Source organism: Polypterus senegalus, chromosome 12 (genome assembly GCF_016835505.1).
Source record: "Polypterus senegalus isolate Bchr_013 chromosome 12, ASM1683550v1, whole genome shotgun sequence".
NCBI lineage: Eukaryota > Metazoa > Chordata > Cladistia > Polypteriformes > Polypteridae > Polypterus > Polypterus senegalus.
The window spans coordinates 24,840,507-24,865,565 of record NC_053165.1 but is presented as its reverse complement, the minus strand read 5'-3'; the positions used below and the strand labels follow the sequence as shown (position 1 = coordinate 24,865,565).

Below are 25,059 nucleotides of genomic sequence, written 5' to 3'. Positions count from 1 at the left end.
GAGAGGAGTATAAGAAATATAATTAAATAGAAACTAGCTAGTGAAACCCATTTCTGCATGTTATCAATTTAATTTGGACTCCATGACATTGATGGCACTGTGGTATTTTAGTGTCCTGGGGTTGAATCTAATTTCCATCTTCATCGTGTCCAACAACCAAAAAAACGTGCAGGTCAGTTTTCACTAGTGGCTTTTATTTGGGTCAGTGTCACTGGGTATCTACAGTATGTGCCATATACTGGACTGGGGTTGATCCTCAGATTGTGTCCAGTGCTGCCAAGGTATGACCCTGAATTGTATTAAGAGCGAGTCAGAATATATGTGTGTGTGTGCAGTGCCTTCACAAAGTATTCAGACCTCTTCCCTTTTTTTTACACATTTTGTTATGGTGCAGTCTTATGCTAATATTATTTAAATTATTTGTGTCCTCATTAAACAGCACTCACTACACTAGAATGACAAAGTGAATATAGAATTTTAGGAATATTTAAAAATGTATTCAAAATTAAAAAATGAACTATCACATTGACATATTCAGACCCTTTACTCATTACTTAGTTCTAACCTGGAGTCTTTTTGGTTTGACACAACAAGCTTTGCACACCTAGATTTGGGAATTTTATGCCATTCCCCTTTGCAGATTATCTCAAGTTCTGTCAGGTTTGATGGAGACTGTTCATGGACAGCTATTTTCAGGTCTCACCAGAGATGTTCGATTGGATTCAGGTCTGGGCTCTAATGGGTTACTCAGGAACATTCACTGAGATGTCCCTAAGTTACTCATGTGTTGTTATTTGCTTTGTGTTTAGGGTCATTGTTCTCTTAGAAGGTGAACTTTAAGCCCACTCTGTGGTCCAAAGTGCTCTGGAGCAGGTTTATATTAAGGATATCTATGTACTTTGCTCCATTCAGCTTTCTCCAAACCCTGACTAGTCTCTTAGTCCCTGACATTGGAAAACAACCGAAAGGTAAAATGCTACTACCACCATGCTTCAGCATTGGAATGGTGTTGTGTAGGTGATGAGCGGTTCATAGTTTCCACCAGACATGGCTCTTAGAATTGAAACCAAACAGTTCAATTATGGTTTCATCAGACCAGAGAATCTTACTTCTCGTAGTCTGAAAGTCCTTTAGATGCCTTTTTGCAAACTCCAAGCAAGCATTTAAAAATATGTGTTGTCTGGCCACTCTGCCATTAATGCCAGATTGGTAGTTTTCCTTTTAGAAGTTTCTCTCATCTCCACATAAATTCTCCTGAGCTCAGCCAGATTGACAGTTGGGTTCTTGGTCATCTGTCTTACCAAGGCCCTTCTCCCATGATTGCTCAGTTCGCCTGGGTAAACAGCACCAGGAAGAGTTGTGATTGGACAACAACAACAATAATAATAATAATAATAATAATAATAATAATAATTCGTATGTCTGCGAACGATGTGCCAAGTCTGCGAACACTGATCTCGGAGCTGCTTTTTTACCGGCTTCTCTAGTAGTCTTGCCCCTTTAGACAATTAAAGATGTGTACAGGAGCAAAGTACACAACACCCACACTGGGGCAATTTAGACTCACTAATTAACCTAAGCTCCACATTTCTGGGTTTGCGTGAGGAGAGACCATGCAGAAACATACACACATTATTTGGATTTTGTTGGGGGAAGCAATGAGGACAACTCCACTGAGACTAGCCAGGATTCAGACCCCATCTCCAAGAGCTTTCTAGGTGCTATCCACTTCACAGTCATATTGTCAAACTCTTCTGCAGCAAAGCAGAAAGCATCTAAACTAGAAGCACTGGTGTAAAAAGCATATTGGGAAATAAAAGAGACCACGTCCTAATGCATGTATCACGTCCACAATCTTGTTACTCTATTCATGCCGTCTTCCTTTCTGTTCCTGTGCCAGATCTGTTCCTATTTTCTAAAAGTGGCAGTTAATGTGTTTGAACAATAACCATGGCATGCGGTTTACATCTTCTTTAAATCTCAGTTTGTATTTTCAAACTAAAAGGCTTTGCACAGAATTGGTTTTAATTGTACAAGCCACACTCCAGTGGAGAGTGCAAATGCATTAGCCTGCTGGCCAGAAAAGAAAATATTCTGATTGTTGCCAAAATGGTGTTAGGGAGCAATACTGGCCAGTAAGGAAAAGATGCATCTCTTTCATTGAAAAAGCACTCCAGAGCTTTATGGGTATGGTGGCAGTTACCATGCTTCACTGCTTAATTGTGGGAAAAGACTGAGTGCCTCTTTTCAAATTGTACTTTATGTTGCTCTGCAGTGTAATTGAAATATAAAATAAAGAAATAATGAAATAAAAACTAAACAAAATATAATAATGAAATAAAAAATAAAGAAATAAGCAAGAAAATACATATAGAGTAGATCCTCCATATCTGCAGGTGATACGTTCCAAGATCTACCACGAATGCCTGAAACCACAGACAGTAGCTAATCCTATATATTAGTCTATTTTTGTTTACATACTTATGATAAATTACACACAGTAAGACATTACCAAAGTTAAATAATAATAAAAGACATTGTACATTATTATATATTCCCTCTCTCGAATGAACAGGATTCTAATGTTTTAGATTAACTTTCAAGGGAAGATGTAGCAATAAAAAAATCTTGTGCAGACATACAGTTTAAATACATTTTTGCATTTATTTTTTTAAAAATATCTTAGCCTATTTTGGGTACTCACTGGATTCTCTGTTTTTCATTTTTTTCACTGATGGGAAACACTTCATGGCTTCTCTTAGGCTTTAAAGAATTGCCAGCATCACTATATGTACTTTTTGCTTTGGGGCCATTATTAAGCAAAATTAAGGGCTATTTTTACAACAATACTGTAATAACATAGCAACAAACATGAACAGCGAGAACATTACAGGCTAAAGGCTGGTTTATACTGTCTGTGACGTGTTAGCATGGCAAAAATGACATCAGACAAAGAGGCACACCCACTCCTGGATATTCTACAATATCATCCACCTTAATGAAAAGATGAGGTTCTGCTTGCCTGTCTGTGTGTCTGTTAAGTTGTTATGTCTCTGTCATTTCAAAAGATGGCACATCACAACCATTAGCTCTGCTTTTACAAATCCCATACCAAATGGCATATAACAGATATATACACATTGCATGGTACGCTGCAAATGTTAATGCTGAGATCTAGATGAATCTAGATCTAGACGGGCAACTAGTAAGGGTAGAAGTTATAATGCCCCCAAAAAGATCTCAGCAAGTCACTGTGAGATTTATTCAATAATACTGAAAATTAGATGCAGTAATGTATTAAATTATACATAAATTTATAAAGAACATGAATGTGATAAAAAATAATGGGAGAAATGTTAGGCAGTTCACTTTGCAAAATTAGCCCAGAGTGTGACCAGATAGGCAAATACACCCAAAATTCTAAATTATTATTGACTAGACATGCTATTTCTTGAAGACAGGTAATAGAATAAATTTTAAAATATTTGATAACTCTTGTCTCCGTGCACCCTCAGCACCTTTCCTCAGTATCCTTGTGTGTCTGAGCTTCATTTGACTGCCACTCCATCTCTCGAATGCCTAACATAATGCCTGCTTCTCAGACTGTGTCATTTTGAGATGCCTTGTTTGACTCCTGTCTGCTTTTATACTTCCAGGCTTTGAAAACGACTCTCTGCATGCCTCCTACACCTTCACTCCCCCTATCAATTATGTCACCAAGGCCAAACTGACCGTCAGATTGCTCTGATGGACCAGACACACACAGACACACACACCCAGACCTCATTCATATAGTAGATGATAACATAACATGTTCAAGCCTGCTTAATTCAGTTTAAGGTTGGGGTTGGCAGAGCCTGTCCTGGCAGTGTCAGATGCAAAAGAGGCATACTTCTTGTATTGGCCATCAAACCATTGATGGGCCTGCTCATGCACACACCCACAGCACCAGTTTAAATTCACCATTTTACTTAATATGCACATCAACAAACACAAACAGAACAAGTAAACTGCACACAGACGGCAACAGGGTGTGAGATGAGAAATTAGGACACTGGATCTAGAAGGCAGTAGAGCTAACCACTATGGTACTGTACCACCCAATATTTTCTGACTTTTGATGTGAATATTTGAAGGTTTTATGTATGAAAACTATTATGTGGTGTACATACAGAAAGTGCACAGTATGAAATATTTTGTATTATTTGCTATTCACAGCAAAGAATATTGAACTGAGAGGTCTTACTTGAAATTTCTACACAGTGAATATTGAGTATATTTTAGATACATATAAAAGAGAAAGGGCCTTTTAGCTTTAAAAAGCAAATACTGTACTTCACAAAAACCTGATAGAAGCTTTTAAAACTTTGAAAGGCACAAATAATATTGGCATTAGCTATATTTTAAATTGAGCTGTTTGAAGAGGATGTGTGGGCACAGCTAGAATGCAGCTAGCTGAAGACTCAAATACTAGATAATACCTTTTACACAGGAACATCTAAAGTGCCTGGTCCTCCACTTATGTTGAATCTACAGCTTCAAGTGCATAGAGAATAGATTTTGCAAGTCTAGAAGATGGTGCATTAGTTGCAAGGTAAGAAAAAACCTGGATAGGCAACATTCATGCAAGCTCACTTGGACTAGGCCACTTCAGAAACTTCATTTAACAAATGCGTTCTCTGATGAAGGAGGGTGGCCTGAATGCCATCAGAAAATCTACACAGATACACAGAGAATGTGAAAAGCTCACAACAACCATCAACAGAATGGAAATTGAACCCAGCACCATGGAACTATATGGCAGCAGTGTTAAACAACTAATCAATAAACAAGTGAGGAGGCACCATTAGCTTACAGGAATCCTGAAGAAGTTCCTCTTTTAACTCATAGAACATAACATAATATTCTCCAATCCTGCTTAATCCAAAGAGGGTTATGTAGGCAGAAAAAATAAACTGCACAATGAAACTTACCTTAAAAATATAATGAAAGCATATTACTTCAATTCTGATAAAATGTGATGTTTTTAGTCATCAAGAAGCCGTTAAAAGAGAAAAGTGGGCCATATTTTAATCATCAGCAGAAAGCAGATTTAGCTTTAAACATTCATTTACAGTAAATGTGCTTCCTTCTCCCTCTTAGCTGAGATGGTTTCCCTGATGATTAGCAGTTTTGTAGCCAGACTGAAAACACAGTGTCTCTTCTGGAGCACATATCAATAGCTTGTCTCTGCCTGAAGGCTGTGGCAATGAATGGAACCAATGAACTGGGAGTGTGGATCAAAACAGAACTCTGGGGATTGGCAAGTAATAGCATGAATCAGCTTAAACAAAGACTGAAAATGTTTGAAGTTTTGAATTTTAGTTTAGTTGTTGCGGGTCCTGAGAAGCTCATTTGTTCATCTACCTCAAGCAGAGCTCACAATCATAACACTGTATGATCAGACGGTTTGAATCTTTCACTTATTGTTCAGCAGCTAACTCAAAACACAGAATGAAGGATCACCAATACAAGTAGTATAAATCCATTTCTTAAATCATTTCAGTGATCTTCAACCTTACAGAGGATTTTAAAATCCTCCTTCTCACATACAAAGTGGAAAATGGTTTCATTGTACAGTACATTATTAGTTTCAGTACTCAAGGGAATATATTGTGATCTCACAATGCAGATCTCCTTCATACTCTGAGAATAAATAAAATCAGCGAAAATCCAGGGCACCCAAACTCTAGAGCATTCTGCCTACTAAGATTAAAGAAGCCCCATTGGTCTAGGCATTTAAATCAAGGTTAAAAAGGTATTATTTTAGCATAGCATCTTCTCATTAGAGATATTGCTGCAGTTGTCTTATAATTGCCTCTCAAATTACTTTTTAACTAAAGGTTTAGGTTGTCAAAAACTGAAATATTTGTAATTTGAGTGTAATACAAAAAGACCCTTTTCAGGAAACAAGTAATAAGTTAACAACTTACAGCTTCTTCTGGAGCAGTGAAAGTTAATGAAGCCTTAAAGATTGATGAATCCAGTTCCTACAGGTGTCCCAACTTTTGCTGATTACTTACAAACTGTCTCTCGATTATAAAACAAATCCTGGGAGGGAGACTAGGGAGATGAGACGTGATCTTCTCAGAAGACAATTTGACGTCCCGTGAGAGACACTTTAATGTCATGCGAAGACAATTTGACATCCTGCGAGAGACACTTTAATGTCACGCGAAGACAATTTGACATCCCGCGAGAGATACTTTAATGTCATGCAAAGACAATTTGACATCCTGCGAGAGACACTTTAACATCATGCGACACAAGGCAGTGAGACAACATTTAAAAGAAGTTCACAGACATGTAACCAAGCAGTTGTTGGAATGCTTTTAGTAGACAGACATCAGGTGGTCCCAGCTCTTAAAACAACAACAAGCAACAAGCAGTACACGCAGCAGCAGGAGGCCAGCAGATGATCCGACCGCTTCTTCTTAGCGTACGTTTAGGCCCCCCTTTCACAGTACGAGCGGCAGAGATGCGAAGTGGAAAAAGGACAGCTGCAGTATAGGCTTTGAAATGATCGATGCAAAGCGCGACAAGCAGAACACGCAGCTCGCCAGAAGCAACAACCCAGCAAATGGTCTGACTGTAACTCCTTAGCATGTGTTCAGCCCACCCCCCTTCACAACGCGAGTGGCAGAGATATGAAGTGGCAATAGGACAGCTGCTGTACAGGATTTGAAATGATTGACGTGCAATGCGACGAAAAGAACACGCAGCTCGCCAGCAGCAGCAGCAGCAGAAAGACACCAGATGATCCAAGGCATCTCCTTAGCATGTGTTCAGCCGCCCCCCCCTTCACAACACGAGCAGCATTATACGTCCTGCGAGAAAGATTTAACCAAGCCTGGGGCCAGAAATAAAAGACAAGTATTGTTTTTACAAAATGTTTTACAGTAAAAGTCAAAATAATGCATATGTAACAATTTCCAAGGACGAGCGAAGCGAGCAGGGGTGGAGCCCCCTAGTCTCTATAAAAGCAGTTTTGTAACATACTGTGTTGCTACACCCTCTGACAATATTGAACTATATATTGTAATCATAATGGTATGAAAAAGGTAATTAACAAAGGAAGATAGACAGACCATTTTAACCTTAAAACGTGTAGATCTTTACTTTAAAGAAATAGCAAAGAAAGCCAAGGTGTCAGTGAGTACAATGTCCTACACCATCAAAAGAAACCTGTAAACTGACAGGAATGGGTCTGGCACCCCCAGAGCCACAATAGAATCAGAAGACAAGTTTCAGAGCGGCAACAGCTTGCGTGAGATGCATCTAACAGGACAGTGGTCAAACTAAAGTCTCACCTTTAACTGTAAAGAATCATCAATTTAAGTCTTAATTAACAGGAATAAACAGTATAAGAATTTTATAAAAAGCTTACTATTTAATTAATCTTCTTAATATTTGAGTAAGCCAGAGGAGATAACATTTTATCAAAAACCTTAAGACAAGCATGAATCATCACCCAAAAAAGAACAAGGCTTGCATTTATATCATACATCCAGAAAATATATATTTTGTGTATATTGCTTGGTCCATCTCTGTTAATGATTGACATTTATGTTGCACTTCTTTTTCATACTATCATCATCATCATCACCACTGGAATATTTTCCAGGTTAACACAAGTTAGGCAGTTGCCCCCCAAATCGGTTTACTCCACCCACTGCGGTCCTTGACATTATATTTGTAATTTCTGAATAGCACACTTACTAAGCAAGCCAAATGGACTGTACTGCCATCAGTATTCTACTATGAAGCAAACAGAGCATGGCCATCGACCTGACAGAATGTCTGTTACCTGTTAGGTTGAACTGCTTTTGCTGTCGGTTGCACTGTGGAGAAGGGTGAAGTGGAGAGGGTGGTGTGGCACTGGGAGGCAGTGGAGGTGCTGGTGAAGATGGCGTTGAAGAGGTTGTAGATGAGGGATTGCTGCTGGAATCTGGCTGATATGGTACAGGGATGTGATCCTGGAGTAGGAGAAGAAGAGAATACAAGGTATAGCACCAAATATAATTACACAATTATGAAACAAAGAGCATTTATTACTAAATTACTGAAAGTTACAAAACAGTGCTACTTAATGTTTTTCAAGATTTTCTGTCTGCTTCTATGTACAATTATCATATACAAGGTCTTGTAGAATAATTATAAAATAAGATTTATTCTTCATAAAAAATGCTCTTCAATAACAAATAATGGCAATAGGATATGCCCAAAGCATTAAGGCGCAATCCAATCCAACCAAAAGTCCCAGTACGAAATCCCAAGAATATTATAAATACAGAGCATTGTATCGAAAATGTGGTAAATCACTAAGAACATTAAATTCACAAAAAAGCACAAGAACCTGCCACTCCTTAAAGCATTTGAAATGAACCACTAGGAACTATGGATTGGCACTGATTGGCAGATGGCCCCACTTCTTGGGGTACCCACCCACAAAACATTTGGAACATAACAAAGGCAGTTTACATACATAGACAAAATTAAAAACAAAAAAGAATGATGCAAATAATCAACATAAATAAAAGAATTAAGAATGAACAAAATAGACATAAAACATGAATTACAATCCCGGTCTGGAAGGATCCCAGGCTGAGTTATGACATTTGATTGGTGAATCATCAGTAGCTTCTGATATATTTTTGTGACATTTCTTGTCATTTTGCCAGCTATATTTGAGGCCTGCTAGGTCAGAAGCCTGCAGCTAGCAATTATGGTGTGGTAGCTGGCCTGTCTTCAATGTCCTTTTAAGAGTTCTCAACCATTTTGTCATGTTTGAGACTCCACATTACAAAATAGACAAATCGCTGTGTTAGCATGCAAATCTTTTGGTAAAGTATTTCCTTGCTTTAGAAATGTTTCTCTTGTTATTAGGTACCTTGATTTTTATAGCAATTAAATGTGATGACAGATTAGCTTGACTTTTGGTTTTGACTTTGGCCCATTCCATCTCTTAATCTTTTCAATTAAAAACCCTTACTGTCTTGCTCTGAGTGAGTACATTTTTACATTTCTTTTCTGAATTTCTTTTATTTTGTTAAAATGACATCTCTTCTGTATTAGTGTTGGTGTGTGAAGTTTTTAAAAATGGTTTCTTTCCCCTTTTTGGGATTTCATTTTGGCAACAATTATAACATTGTTACAATGCAACACTAGTGCTTCAGTCCCTTCAGCTTAGTCTATAATGGAGGGCCAAGGTTGTTTACAAGGTGTTTTTATTCCCATGTAACTTGTTTCCATTTTGCTATTAGTGTGGACCATATGTGCTGATAATCATGGCTGGTGATGTCAGGTTCTCCCCATTCTCAATCCACGGTAAGGCCTTAAAAGTGTCATTTAGCACAGGGAAGTCTGTCCAAAGTGCTGCAATGTGCCACAATATCTGGATGTAATTTTTGAAAATAACGTTATGAACAAAAACACATCACATCTCAGAAATGCAGAAGCTTTTAATCCACACTGAAGTGGTAAACCATGTGGATGGCCCAATGCAGTTATTTCAGCTCTAGTACGCTATCCATTTAAGAATCCATTTAATGAATCCACTTAATTGAAGTTCAGGGTCACCGGAAGCTGGAGCCATTCCTGAGAGCATCTGATAAAAAGGGATGCATTGCAATCTGTCTTACCTGATACTTTTTGATTAATTTATCCATTGCTGAAAATTACCCACTTTAGTAAAAATATATATTTCAGACTCCCAACCAACCTCCATGGAAATTTGTGGTTTCTTTTGCCCATCTAGAATACTCTAGCTTACTTTGATCTAGCTTATAAATAGTTATATACAAAAAAATAATAAAAGGAAAAAACTGGCTTGAATTTCTTGAATTTTTGTTGTTATTTCAGCACAGTTGTAACCACTGCTGTCTCATGAAGCAGGTTGTCCTGCATTTGAATCCTGAAACCATTTAGCATACATTTGTAATCTGTATGTACTCCCCATGTCTGGGCTGTTTTTTCACACCTCTTCCAATTTTCTTCCACAGCCCCAAAGGTTAGGTAAACTACTGATTTTAAATTGGCAGTGTGCGAGACTTGTGCAGAACTGGTTTTTGTCTTGCCCCTAATGCTACCAGACTAGGCTCCAGACCCCATTGACTAAATTGGATAAAGCAGGTTTGAAAGTTATATCTTAAGAGAAAGGCTTTTTAAAGTAGATATTATCCTTGTCTTATGATGGAATTTGCCTATTGGCACAAAATAATTTTTCTGTTGATCAGTGTTAAAAAAGCCAAATTAAACCCACTGGGATTCAGTGTTGTATAACAATAAATGTGAAAACATCTAAAGGGTGAATAAATACTTTTTATAGTAACTGTATAATATCTTCATTTGTTCAAAATAATTAGGCCAACTAATTAGGTCAGGTGAATTTCAATTCATGCACGTATATAACAAAAATGGCTACATTATGAAAAATCTTTCTCCATGTTAGAAATGCTGTTATAATGCATAATCTTGATATAAAGTGTCTCAAATTCATTTAGTGCAAGTCAAGCAGAATTTATTATTCTAATGATTTATTGTTAGGCTGTCCAAATTGTTCATTTACCAAACTATGGCTAATTCAATAAAATAGTAGTAATAGCAGTAGTAATAGTAGCAGCAGGATTGTCATGTCATGTGTTGTGGATGGCAGTTCAGGTTTGTTGAATTACAATTACAGTAGATAACATTTCTGAAATGAGTCTTTAAGTGCAAGACTCATTGTCCATAACCATGGACTGGGCCAGTCAGCCTGTATACACAGTACTGTATTTAAATATTTCTAATATATATTAGAACAGTATTAGGTCATTTATTTCCATATGTTGTTTGTTCTGTGTTTTTCTTTCATTTATACAGTATTTGCAAGTCTGTGCAGCACTCTTGGCTTGTTGATGAAAGTGTGCTATAGAAAAATAAATTGAGTTGCAAATTAAATAAATTGGTTAGGAAATATTCCTTTTTGGATTTAATAACATTCCATTCTTTATAAACATTGCATTTTCCATTGGTCTAAATAATGTTAAACTGGCAGCTGAGTGCATTTTTTAATATAATTTTCAATTTTTTACTTCTGCACATGCATGTCAGTCTTCATTCTAGTTTCATTAGGTTTTTTTACAGGTTTTATTTAAAAGGTTGGAGGTCATTAGCCATAATGCAGCAAGCGATTTATTAGTTATGAACACCTTTATAAATTTAAATCATTGCATCTTCTCTACAAATGTGCAGTTTAAAAGAGGATTGCCTAAAAGCATGCTCTTGTGAATACTTTGCTAGAATTTAATTAAAAATACAGTTTTAGACAGTTTCTTTTAAATGGCTTTGCTTTGCCTTACTCTCCTCTATTTAGAGATTCATTAGGTTATCTCAAAAGCTTGGCTTTGTTGAGCATAGCTGATGTAGTCTTAAAAGGTTTACATTAAGATTTAATAGAGATACAGGCCATCCAGACACCACAGTTGGCCTCTGGTGAAAATAAAATAATACAATTTATATTGGTAAAGAATTTTCTATTATTTCAAGCACTTCTAGACAAATCCCCCTTCTCCAAATGACCCTCAAGCTAATATATTCTCATATTAGCTTATTGTCTTATCCACTGTTGTTGCTCAGTTACTGAATTAAACTAAGTGTCAGTCTGGTGCTTTAAAACTCAAAAATGAATTAAATCTCAAATCACACAAGGGAAACATTTTTCTGCAATATCTTTCAGGTTTTCTGGTCAGGACCTGAAGTGCAGAAGAAAGGAACAGTCAAAAAGCATGGAGATAGAAAGAAAAAAAAGGCTCTGTCAACACTGCTCTGTCTAAAAGAAAGTTAAGGGATTTGCTTTGGAAAAGACTGGGAGAAAGTTGTAAACCAGAGGTGTGCTAGGATTAAAAACCTGGAAACAACCAATCTTTCATCAGTATGTTTCGAGAGTTCTGAAAAATAAGCCTTGAACCAGAAAAGCTCTAGAGAATCAATATCAAGTTTTGTAACAAATTTTATCAAGTCTCAGATACAACATAAAGGGTTAACATTTATATAATTGTGTCAGTGACATCACACATAGTGCAATCCCAGAGAATTGTGTAAATCATTCCCTGGCAACCATCAGTGCCGATGCCAAAAACAAGGAGACATCAACAAAAACAAAACGGTGTCGTAGCATAACAGTAAAAATAAATATCTTTGTTCAGAAGACTTAGATCAGAAAATAACACTCAAAAATTAATTATTTGCATATAAAACCCTAATAAGGATGTATAAATTGTATAAACATTTCAAGGAGGCACTAGAAAAATTAAATAAAGAAACCAATCACATCACTCTGAAGCCTGATTTATAACAAAGAGGAGACTAGAAAGCCATAAAAAATTAGTGAAGCTCAAAATATATAGGAGCAGTCAAAAAAAAAAGTTTAAAAAAGACACAAAACAAAGATAGGGATATGGAAAATCAGGATAGAATTACAGGTGCCAGTCATAAAATTAGAATATCATGACAAAGTTGATTTATTTCACTAATTCCATTCAAAAAGTGAAACTTGTATATTAGATTCATTCATTACACACAGACTGATGTATTTCAAATGTTTATTTCTGTTAATTTTGATGATTATAACTGACAACTAATGAAAGTCCCAATGGTGGGACCGTGAATGTTGTCACAAATGTAGCTCTTCTCCATTGTTGTTTTGTCACACTACTGGTGCTGGCTCAAGATGATTGTGCTCAGATTGTGTATATGGGCAAAAAAACACATGAATCTCGATTTGACTGCTCTCATTTATGTCGATTGGCCCCAAATTAGATACATATTCAATTTAGGACCACATATGAAAGTAACTCAGAGCTGATTTATAAATATCAGATTTCTGATTTGAAACATCAGATTTTTCTCATACAAGGCAAAAAATTGTATTTGAGAAATTTCAGCTGGGTAATGTGAAATTAGCTTTAAGTACTGTATGAATTTACCCTTTGTTGTGCTGTAAGATTTTGCATATAACTTGATAAATATTTTATATGTCTTTATTTATAATTTGGGCAAAGCAATGTAATTTAGCGTTACTTTGGTGAAAGGCATTCGTGTTTGCACCTCCCACCCCTTTACGACTTTCTCTTTGTAATTTTACAACAGGATTTGGGGGATGAGTCTTAAAGCAGTTTGGCGAGTGTTTCTTTGCTAAAGTCTTTCTCTCATCCCCCACATAAAGCCAGGTTAGCTTAACATATGGTCTTGGGGGGGTTGCAAGTGTTAAGATGTACTATTTTACCCCATTGGTCTGAGATGTGGCTGTTTGGAATTGACTTGTCTCAGAGGCCTTTAAGTACCATGATATCCTATTGGCTGTGGGGGTTGGACAGAAAACCTATAAATTTGCTTGCTCAACCACATTCTCTCTCTTACTAACATCTGAAAAGAAGCAGCTCTCTTGCTAACCTGTGATGATGTAGAAGTATCTTTCTCTTGTGCACAGCTTCAGACATATTGAACAGTCATGTGGCAGAAAGCTGAGCACCAATGATGCCTTAACTAGAGACATTTTAATTAACTACAAGTCTGTGTGCCACCTGAGTTACACATCACCATTTTATCAGGTTGTATGGTTGCCAATATTCAAATGTACTTTGCATTTTGTTATTATTTATGAATATTATCAGTAATACATTATTTTATGTGTACCTTAACACCTGCTTGTTTTTTACTACAGTACATCTAATTGCATGAGGTTATAGATATAGAAGGGAAGGTGGGGATAAGTTATACTATAATACCTTATAAACAGTGTTAAGTCTGTGGGATTTGAGGTGTTCTGACAGAGATGACATATTAATAACACAATAGGGGAAAGTAGAGCAATATATATATTACTCTACCAAGATAAAACAGCCTTAAAAGACTACCAAGATAAAACAGCCTTAAAAAACTATCAGTTCTTCAAACAAGGGCATATTTTTATGTCAGTAACAGCATCCAAAAATGTGTGTAATGTGTGAGGATACTAAATAAGGAATGTTAAAGTGGGGATCTGTTGCAAAGTATTTTTTTTTAGGGAGGGACCTGATACATCCATTATTGTCGAGGGCCCAGAAATTCTGCTCTATGCAACTGGGTTTAGTGTGAGTCTTTATAAAGGTTCTATATAGTAATTCATCAAGAGAAAGAATCAAAGACAGAAACTTGCAACTTCAGAGCCATACAGAAAAAACTTTCCATGTGACAGGCACGCATTGGATTTTTCATGTGCCTATGTATACCAATACATTACTTGCTTAACAAGTAATAAAATAAAGACTTGATTTACTAGTGAAACAGACAAGTCATTGTACAAATCCAAGTAATTAGCCTGCAGATCAGATGTTATTCATGCTTATTCCCTCTCTTTGCTTATACAGTGTTAAAGATGTAGACTCGGTGTACTGCTTCTACATCTCCTGGCCCCAGTTTTGCAGTCTTTCTGAAATGTGATCTGAACTCTGCCTTTAAAAGATTTCATCCTGCTTTGTGATGCCTACACTGTACTCTCTGCTTGTGAGGATTTCTGTGATTTGAAATTCAAGTTGAACGCCAGTAAAAATGATCAAATTGTCAAATGCAATATGACTTACAAGTGCTGAACAATTTTGCTATGGGGAAAAACATTGATATACAGCACCAAAAGGCGCTGAGCCGTTGGCTTGAATCTGTGTTTTGAAGAAATTTGAGTTTGCCAGTGGAAAATTTTATGTGAATGCACTTCAGAGTGGGACAATTTGGGGAACATAATGCTACCTCAATTATTTTACTGCAACTGGATGACAGCACTCCAAAAATGAAGCACAGAAACCAATAAGGGGTTAAAAAAGGCAATTTTATACAAAATGCCAAAGCAAAAAACACTAACAAAGTATGAAGGGAAAATAATCATGCAAAGATCTGCCTGCTTGAAAGATTCTGACTTGCTAAAGTGTGTAAAGTTTTCTGCACAATGTCCATAAGTTGGACAAAGTGCTTTGCATGTCTCCACCTTAAATACTGGTCATACATTACATTCTAGGGAACTGACACCGGGATGTACTTTTTTACACAGTGAATTGTGGGAACCCAGAAAAAACAATCGAAACATGAAGTTTAAGCAGAAACCTTGACAACCTTTAAGAAGTGTCTGGATGAGATATTGGGACAGCTTAGCTATTAGCTAAAAAAACAAGCTTGATGGACTGAATGGTCTCCCCTCCTTGTCAGATTTCTTAAGTTCTTTTTTGACACTTCCATCCATCACATGGTAGCAATGCAGAACCATTAGTATGAATGATAATATTTAATTAATTTCAGAAATAAGGTTTGCAAAATGTAAATGCAACTATTTGACTTCTTTTTTTGAGTGAAATCGTCTACTTTTGGTCATGCAACCCCAATAGGGTAAACAATGGCAACTAGAAGTATCAAAGGCCAACTCACTTATGTCTTTGAAAGCATGTAAAGTAAAGAAGGTAAAGACGCCAAACAAAATATTACCTTAATATTTTGTGTTTTTCCCTAACAGCATATTTTGAATTATTTACATAGGCATCACCATTGTGTTGATGGTAACAATGCAAACTGTGGCCATCAAAGTATGATGTCTTCCCGCTGCCATTATAAAAGAAGGCAGCACAAGCGGAGTGGCTTGGAAATTTGCGAAAACCCATAAGATCAATCAATCTATCTATCTATCTATCTATCTATCTATCTATCTATCTATCTATCTATCTATCTATCTATCTATCTATCTAATGTTTTGAGGAGGCAAGCATGTATGAAATTCATCATACTATGTACACAAAATAAATTTGACTAAAGATGACATGGTCTTCAAGGTCCTGTTAGAGAGGAAACAAGTTCATATATGTTAGCACCCTCCTAAATCTGTCCACCCTACTATATTTTCATTGAAAAATGGCATTTTTAAATGAAAACAATCTCTGTCTTCAGTCGCATTGTCATATTGTTTACAGAAGTACCTCCATCCACACTATAACAACCTTAAAAGCACATGACCTAGATGTCTACCTACACTGTGCATGCATGCATTGGTGAAAAAAATCCTTCAAGGGAAAGTAACACTGCAGCCATGGGATTTACTACAAAACTGTAGAAATCAATAAATTATTCAACCTTTGCCCATGTATGCAACATTCAAACTATGCATAACACAATTTAGATGCATAAGAAACACAACAGGTGGCTTGCAAACCAAGTCCTCTATGCCTGCTATGCTGGACAATGGTTTTCTTCAGTGAATGGTGGCAAGCAGAATCCAATCAGGAATGGGCTACAAAATTTACACAAACAAATCCAAGCATGATCAGAGTCTGCGTTATCAAAACTGTACGTTTTCATCCGTCCATACTGAAACACAGAGCCCATGTTTTTAGAAGTATACAGCTCGAGGGCATTTTCAAAATTAAAGTTTTTGAGAGTTAAAAAAAGATGGGATAGTTTAGATGAAAGGTTCAAACGGATACTAATATCAATGATCTTTTTTTTTAAAATAATTTTATTGTAATCATTCCATACAAATCGATCAATTTTTACAAAAAATAGGATTGAAAACAAGTCGACCCCCACCCGTGAGAGAGAGAGCATGGCCAACGGGGTAAAACTTAAGGCTTGTAAACATACCAAAATTGATGAGTTTAATAGAACAATAGAGATGAATAGAGAAGAAAAAGAAATGCAAAGATAATTGCTTTCTCGGTGCTTTAAGAGCTTATTCTAAAATATTATTGATTAGATCCTGCCAGGTTTTGAAAAAATTCTGTACAGATCCTCTAACTGAATATTTGATTTTTTCCAATTTCAAATAGTATAAAACATCGGTTTCCCACTGACTTAAAAGAGGAGAGTTAGGATTCTTCCAGTTTAGCAAAATAAGTTTGCATGCCAAAAGTTTAGTGAATGCAATCACAGTTTGTTTGTCCTTCTCCACTTTAAATCCCTCTGGAAGAACCCCAAACACAGCTGTTAATGGGTTAGGAGGGATTGTGACACCAAGTCTGTTTGAAAGGCACTTAAAAATCTTAATTCAAAATGATGTTAATTTGGCGCAGGCCCAAAACATGTGACCCAGTGAGGCTGGGACTTGATTGCAGCATTCGCAGGTTGAATCTTGCCCTGGAAACATTTTGGAAAGTTTTAGGCGAGACAGATGTGCTTGATATATAATTTTGAGTTGAATAATTGTATGTTTTGCACATATGGAGCTTGAGTGAATTTATTGTATGTTTGCTGCCCAGAAATAAAACTGAAAGTTGGGTAGAGCCATGCAACCTTCTGCCTTAGGTCTTTGTAGCTCTTTGGATACGTGGATGTTTTGAGTTCCAAATAAATGAGGTTATTGTTGAATCTAATTGCTTAAAAAATGATTTATTGATGCATATGGGAATGTTTTGAAATAAAAAGAGACACTTAGGAAGAATATTCATCTTAACAACGTTAATTCTTCCAGCTAGAGTGAGATGAAGGGTTGACCATCTATGCAAGTCTTGTTAAATTTTTTCCATGCAGACGGCAAAATTTTGTTGATAAAGAGCTTTGTGTTTACTTGTGATGTTTACCCCTAGGTATTTAAACTGATCTGCAATGATAAAAGGTAGGGTGTCCAATCTGATATTGTATGCTTGAGAATTCACTGGAAAGAGTACACTTTTATTAAGATTAATTCTGAGACCAGAGATCTTTTGAAATTCTGTAAGTGCTGTTAAGACTGCAGGCTCAGAGTTTTGTGGGTCTGATATATACAGTACCGTATCATCTGCATATAGAAAAATTTTCTGTTCCAGTCCATCTCTGATATTACCCTTTATCTGATCACCATTTCGACAGTGAACCGCAAGTGGTTCAATGGCGATTGCAAATATCAGTGGCGACAAGGGGCATCCTTGTCTAGTACCACGTTCTAGTTTAAAGTAGTCTGAACAAATGTTATTAATACAAACTGAAGCTTCTGGATTGGTATACAGTAGTTTGATCCATGCACAAACGTTCGGACCAAACACAAATTTTTCTAATGTAGTGAAAAGGTATTTACATTCAATCATGTCAAATGCTTTTTCTGCATCCAATGATAATAATATTTCTGGGGTGTTTGACTTTGTTGGTGAGTATATTACATTAAACAGGCATCGAAGATTGGAAGATAAGTGTCGACCCTTTATAAATCCAGTTTGATCTTGTGATATTACCGAGAGCAGCACTTTATCCATCCTTCTAGCTATGATTTTTGAGAGTATCTTAACATCATTATTCAGAAGTGAAATTGGTCTGTAAAATGCACATTGTAATAAGTCCTTATTTTGTTTAGGAAAGACGGTGATTAATGTTTGGCGAAAAAGTTTGAGGTAGAATTTGATTGTCTCTAGCTTCTGTAAATGTTGCTAATAGGAGGGGAGTTAGATGAGCAGAGAATTTCATAAAATTCTGCAGGGTAGCCATCAGGGCCTGCTGCTTTCCCACCATGAAGTGACTTTATAGTTCTCGTCTGCTAATAGAAGCGGGTTAAGACGCCATCTGCGAGGTGAGTGTGTGGGGCATAGTGACTTTAGCTCCAAGATCAGAGGTTCATGGTCGGAAATAACAATAGCATCATACTTGCAAGATTTAATCGTAGGCAAGAAATTGTTATCTATAAAAATATAATCAATTCTTGAGTAGCAATGATGTACAGGTGAGTAGAAAGAATATGTTCTTGAGTTTGGGTTTAGAAACCTCCAGGGGTCTGATAAGTTGTGGTCAGTTACAAACTGTGTCATTGTCTTTGCAGTGTTAGATGTCATCCCCACTGTGACAGAGTCCTATTTAAGAGTGGATTTAAAACACAATTAAAGTCCCCAGCCATTATAATTTTATGAGTGTTCACATTGGGAATGGATGCAAATACATTTTGTATGAATTCCTTATCAACGACATTATGTGCATAAACATTTATCAGAATCATTTTACAATTAAATAAGTTGCCCGTGACCATCACATATCTCCCTTCAGGATCAGATACTACATCTGATGCTACAAATGAGATTGTTATATGCATGAGAATTCCCATACCTCTAGTTTTCTTTGTAAAGCTAGAATGGAACATTTGGCCAGTCCAGTCCTTTTGCAGCCGGAACTGATCCTTGCTTAGTAAGTGGGTCTCCTGTAAAAATACTAGTTTAGCGTTTAAACCTGTTAGGTAAGAGAATACTTTCTTTCTCTTTAATTCGTAATACAGGCCTTTAACATTCCAACTCACAAAGTTAACTGTCCCATCATGGAGACATTGATTCTGAATTTTTGATGTCATTTTATAGTCTTAACTGGAAGTGAGACAGCTTTCACCTTAATTTCCTATTTCCCCAAGAGTTATTGCCATGCAGCCAAATGTTACATTGGTAGTTATAATTATGAGGATTAAAAGGATAGATTAGATATAGCCTGCTCTCTTTCTCTCCCCCCTTATCCCCCCATTTTGCCTCCCCACGTAAGGCTGGACCCCACTTCACAAAGTCCCGATCCTCTGACATACCTAGAGACAGAGCACATCCAAAACAAAACAAGCCTCCCAGCAGTGGCATTTGAGGATTAAAAAGTAGAGATATCTATTGCCAATATAGTCTAAATACTATATGCCTAAAATATAATCATTAACAAACTATAAGCATAAAATATAGTCTTCAACAATCTTGTAATATTAAGATAATAAACCCAGGGAATGATGTTAGAAAGTGGTCCAGGATAAGCATAGTAAGTCTTAATGCAATAATAACAATAACAATCTAACTGCTGTTTAATGTTGTAGAAGGCTGCACGTTTAGCAGCTGTTGCGGGAGAGAAATCAGGGAAAATACGAATGTGGTTATTTTCAAATATAATCTCTTGCTTGTGTCTGAGGAGTGCCATCACATCTAGCTTTCATAATAATCTCTCGAAGTGGATAATAAAAGACCTAGGTTTAAAGGTATTTGATCCGCGTATGTAATAAGCTGCTGCTATCTCGGTATCTAATTTAAAGTCCTCTCCAATTATTTTAGAGAATAGTTCAGCTGCGAATTTCACTGGGCTTGGACTTTCACGATTCTCAGGTAGACCTTCGATTCTAATATTTTTCCTTCTGATTCCATTTTCCAGAGCAGCAAGTCTGTCTCCGAGTTTTTTGCTTTTGGAATTGGAAGCTCTTCCTTTTCCATCAGCAGTGGATGCTAGATTTTCGGCTGCTTCAATTTGAGTCGTGAATGTCTGCTTAACATCCTCCAGCTGATCGGCAAGTGTGCTCAGTTTAGACACGTTTTCCTGAATGTGCTCCTCAATTTTATCTAGCATATATTTAAAGGCAACCTCAAAGTGAATATATACGCGTTTCTCCAAGTTTTTATTATCGTGCCGCAGCTCTTGTAGCTCCCACTGCAGCTTCTCACTTGCCTTCTCGCTTTTCTTTATATCATTCTTTATCTCTTGCTTGAGCTCAGCGATCATCACCTTCAGTTCGGACAGATCATTTCTCCTTTCGTGCACTGTAGGTGAAGCGGCGGGCTCTGTTACAGTCCATGCTCCCGGCTCGCGTGGAGTTGGTGAAAGCATGGACTGCAAGGCCTTTTCCAGTTTCAAATGATCTTCTCCAATCGGCGAGCTATCGTGACCTGCGTCACTCGCACATTTGCTCCCCATTTCGCTCTCAACTGGAGACGATGCAGCGGACCGTGGTCTCGAGGAGTCTGGGCTTTCACCCATCTCTTCCAGGTCAGTCTCTGAAAGGCCGTACCTTGAGCTTGAACTTGGACTTGTCGATCTGGGCTTGGATGTAGCTTTAGTTTTCTTTTCCATTTCTTTCTGAGCCCCTTTCTTGCCAACCATGTTTATATATGCTTGCATATACTGTTGTAGAACCCTCAGGTTGGATAAATACAGGATATCTCAGGATAATAAGGAAATAATATAAAAAATAACACCGCTGCTAATGGAGCTCCGCTTCAGGCGTCCATCTCTCGCAACGGACGAGACCAAACTCTAATATCAATAATCTTAAACAAAAATGTAGCAGTGTACATGTATTCTAAATTAAAGTATGTAATTACCTTTAATAGACACCTTTACAAATTTCATCCTCATTGTGAAATATGTTTGGAGAAAAGAGGAGGTAGGATGGTAGCAAATTTTGGGATGCTTAGCCACAGTATGGTCTTAATGAGTCCATTATTTCACTGAGCCTGCTTGGGTTGGCCCTGCAAGGCTAATAGAAGTGTATTGTGTCTCTTGAGATCTCTGAGGACACTCCACATGTCTCTGATCTCCTGTATACAGGCTATGAATTTTGAGCATGTAATTTTATTCCTAATTTTAGGTAAAATTACTAGATGAATTAATTGCAAAGTATTTCATGACCTTTCTCAGACTAAAACATGCCAGTCCACAAGACTGGAATTCTATTTCAGGGGGCCAGGAAACTTTTGTGTTCTTATACCTTTAATGGTGCGTGCTAATTAAAAGGATTTCACTCAACAGTTTGTAAATAAAGAGGTTTTGTTTAATATGAACAATTTCAATACCCAAAATGGGTATTTTTGTAAACACTAGTCATTTAGGGTTAAGATTATCTAGGCGCTTGATGCCCACATCAGAATATGGTGTGCTGTATTTCTGAACTTCCTATGTGTCAAATCAGTAGAGTTTTCTGATGAAAGCATTAGAGTGGTAGCTGACGAACATGGCAGGTTAACAGGCAAGTCATAACCACGCTCTGCTGATCTGCATGTCTGTAAAGCACAATATAATTGAGAGCTGTAGGCACAAATGAGTATAGCCATTATTTAAGTGAGTTACTTACAAGAAAACCATTTGACAAATCATTGTAGAGGTAACACAAAATGTCAAAATGCTTTAAAAGTGCAAATAGACATCCTGGGTAGTGGTGCCATAAAACCACCAGTTGCAGTAAGATTCTTTGTCACTTCTATACAGCTAATGAACAACGGCAGCAATCAACTTTGATATAGTCATCTGAAGTTTACAGTTAAATTCAAAAACTCAGAGAGTAGCTAATGGATTTGTTTTGTGGTCCTCTAATCTAACAGTCCATTGGTATAACACCTGGGCTAATGGATAGTAAAAAGGGGCTTTAGGATAGAGTGAAAATTCAGACTACTGTACAGACAAAAATGAATGTTTGATTTTTGCTGACCAGCTTTGTTATGACTTCCCAGTACATAATTATTGTAGGACACAATACGAGTTTCAAATATTCTACAAGCCTATAGCAAGTCTCCTGTCTTCTGTACCTCAAATATATGCATTCATTAGAACAATTTAGACTTAAATCCAGCACTGTGGAGTTAGAAGCAGTTATTGGGTTACTGCAGTCAGAGCCAGAGTTGATTAAAGTACAGATTCTTTTTTAATTTTTGAAGTTTTGTCTTATGTTTTATGCTGCTCAATGCTTGTAACTTCTTCACTAATTTACATAAAAAGCCACAACAGCTTCGCTAGACCCTTTAAACCCAACCTTTAACAGGTTAGGGTGTTAAAAGGTAGCCTGATGATTCACATTGGCAGAATATTATTTAATTCGGTTGTTTATGTATAGTAGCACCATATAGCATCCTAAAACCTTTAAGGATATTTTAAACCCCAGAATTCTTTACCATATTCATGGTTTTCAACAGGTAGCATTCTACATTTTAAGCAAAGAGTAGAGAAAATAGAATATCAAAGTAAGGAAAAACTCTAAAACTAATAGTGAGTGGTGTGTATGCATTCTGTCCTGGCATCATATTCAAAGTTGTTTATCTTTCCAAACTGTATACATAAACCTTCATCTTTAAATTTATTAACTTGTTGGCCTTTCATGTGTTTGCTGAGCTTACTGTATATTTGCAAGGAATGCTGTACCCGTTTAAATAGCCTGCCAGGGTAAACAGAATAGGATTATATTTACGAAAATTGATGTAGAAATATACACATTATGTGCAATATGCATAAAGTAAATTACAAGACTCACAAAAATCCAAATAAATATTTATGTATGACAGTTTGTGAAGCACTCACTGCAAGTGCAATCTTAAAAGTAGAAATAACATACAAACTTGAAAGTAAGATTGAGCAGGACCACATATTCCTTTTAATTTTTTCCTGAATTATTAATAATCATAATGCCTGTTGTTTTTTAAGTTTTTGACCTTTATATAAGTTCCCTCTAACAACATTTCATTGTCTTTCCTATGTCTTTGGTATTTTAGAAGTTTGTGATGTGAGGTTTTTGTACAGTTGCTACAGAGTTTGAACAATCCCTTGTCCTTTGGGTCTTTTTTGACCCACATACACACTAGTGGAGTTTAGTCTTCTTTTAAAACACTTTCTTTGTTTACTGCCCATAATAAAACATGTTAAATGTCATCTTTTCTAAAACTTCTGATTAAGTTAGGATGGACAATCAATAAAAAAATGGTTCGGAATAAAAAATATCTGACATCCAGGGCAAATAAAAAGGCGTGTCAGATTTGTCTCGAAACATACCCGTAAGGCACATCATTAAGTCAGCATCTGAAGACATTGTAAGGATGAAAGGGTTGTGCTAGGCTGATATCAAATATGATGGTACAGTAAAAGTATTACGAAAACATGCAAAGCTTAATTAGTTAAAAATCATGTTTCAGATGTTGTGCTTTATTTTATTATTTGTGAATGTATTTTATGGCCGGGACATTTTGCGGCACATTATTTTATCAATCGCTAATGATGCCAAAGGGTCCTCACAAACCTGACTTAAGCTGGGATGCATTATCAATTATTTAACACTTCTTCACAATAACAATATGTTACCAACAGCACATTACACATTGTATTTGCTGGGACCTGTCTGGCATTTTTAGAATTTTAAACTACACCTGAATCATATTAACCAAAATAACAAGTCCTGAAATTCAGATACAGGTCTATTGGATAGACAAGAATAAAATATCCAGTTGTCTAGTTGGCAATGTCATCCTGGTGATCCTTCCTTTAAAGGACAAAACACAGTCCAATCTAAAAAATATAGCAAATACAATAAAAGGTCCCAAAGACAATCCATGAAACTCTAAACACAAACACAACTATGGTCATGTTGGCATAATGGGACAGTAGCAGCAGAAAACTACTATAAGGAAGAAATCTTCCACATAACTGACCTTAATTAAGAACACATTTTATAGATGAGAGGAGATCATTCAGTCCATGAAGCTGATTTGTTTCACTAATAGCTAAGCTGTCCCAGTATCTCATCCAGATATTGAAAGGTCGTCAAGTTTTCTTCTTCTACTCCATATAAAAAAGTACTTCCTGACTTCAGTCCTGAATGCAACTCCCCTTAATTTCCACTGATGTCCTCTACTATGTGATTCACAATTTAGTTGAAAGAATTCGGCTGGATCTACTTTATCAATGCCTTTGATGATTTTGAATACCTAGGTTAGGTCCCCACACAGTCTCCTCTGCTCAAGACTAAACAGGTTTAATTCCCTGAGTCTATCAGAGGAGGAGAGGACATGTCCTTAAGTCCTAGGATGTGTTTGGTTGCTCTCCTCTACACAGTTTCAAGTGCTACTATGTCTGTTTTGTACCATGGTGACCAGAACTGTACACTCTAAATGCGGTCTCAATTGTGTATTATATAGATTCAGCATTATGCGCCTTGATTTATATTAAACACTTTTTACAATATAACCTATATATATAACTTACTTTTCTACGTTAAACTGCATACATGGTGGTTTTGTGGCAATATTAGAATAACAAGTGGGAAATACCATAGCTTCATCGTATTTTCTGAATGTTTTGTACAAATTGTAAGTAAAATTTCAGTTCTAAAGTGAAAAGGACAAAGTTACAAAGATTATAATGAGCACAATAACATTGGGAGAAATTAATGTGATGACAGCACAAAAAAAGGAACAAAAATCAAAAACCCAAACCGTAGCCTAACTGCCCTATTTTCACCACTAACTATAACACAAAGATATTTCTTTTGCTCGGAATTATCCACCAAGGTATACTGGATAT

General features: G+C 36.6%; 1 protein-coding gene across 2 annotated transcripts in view; it reads right to left on the bottom strand.

Annotated features, from left to right (window-relative positions):
* ksr2 (kinase suppressor of ras 2) overlaps positions 1-25,059 on the bottom strand; it is a 309,289-nt gene that overhangs the window by 66,987 nt on the left and 217,243 nt on the right. For both annotated transcript variants that reach the window (XM_039771698.1, XM_039771699.1), the window contains exon 10: positions 7,847-8,015. In XM_039771698.1, coding sequence (XP_039627632.1) covers positions 7,847-8,015 — 169 coding nt within the window. The remainder of the gene's footprint in view (positions 1-7,846; positions 8,016-25,059) is intronic.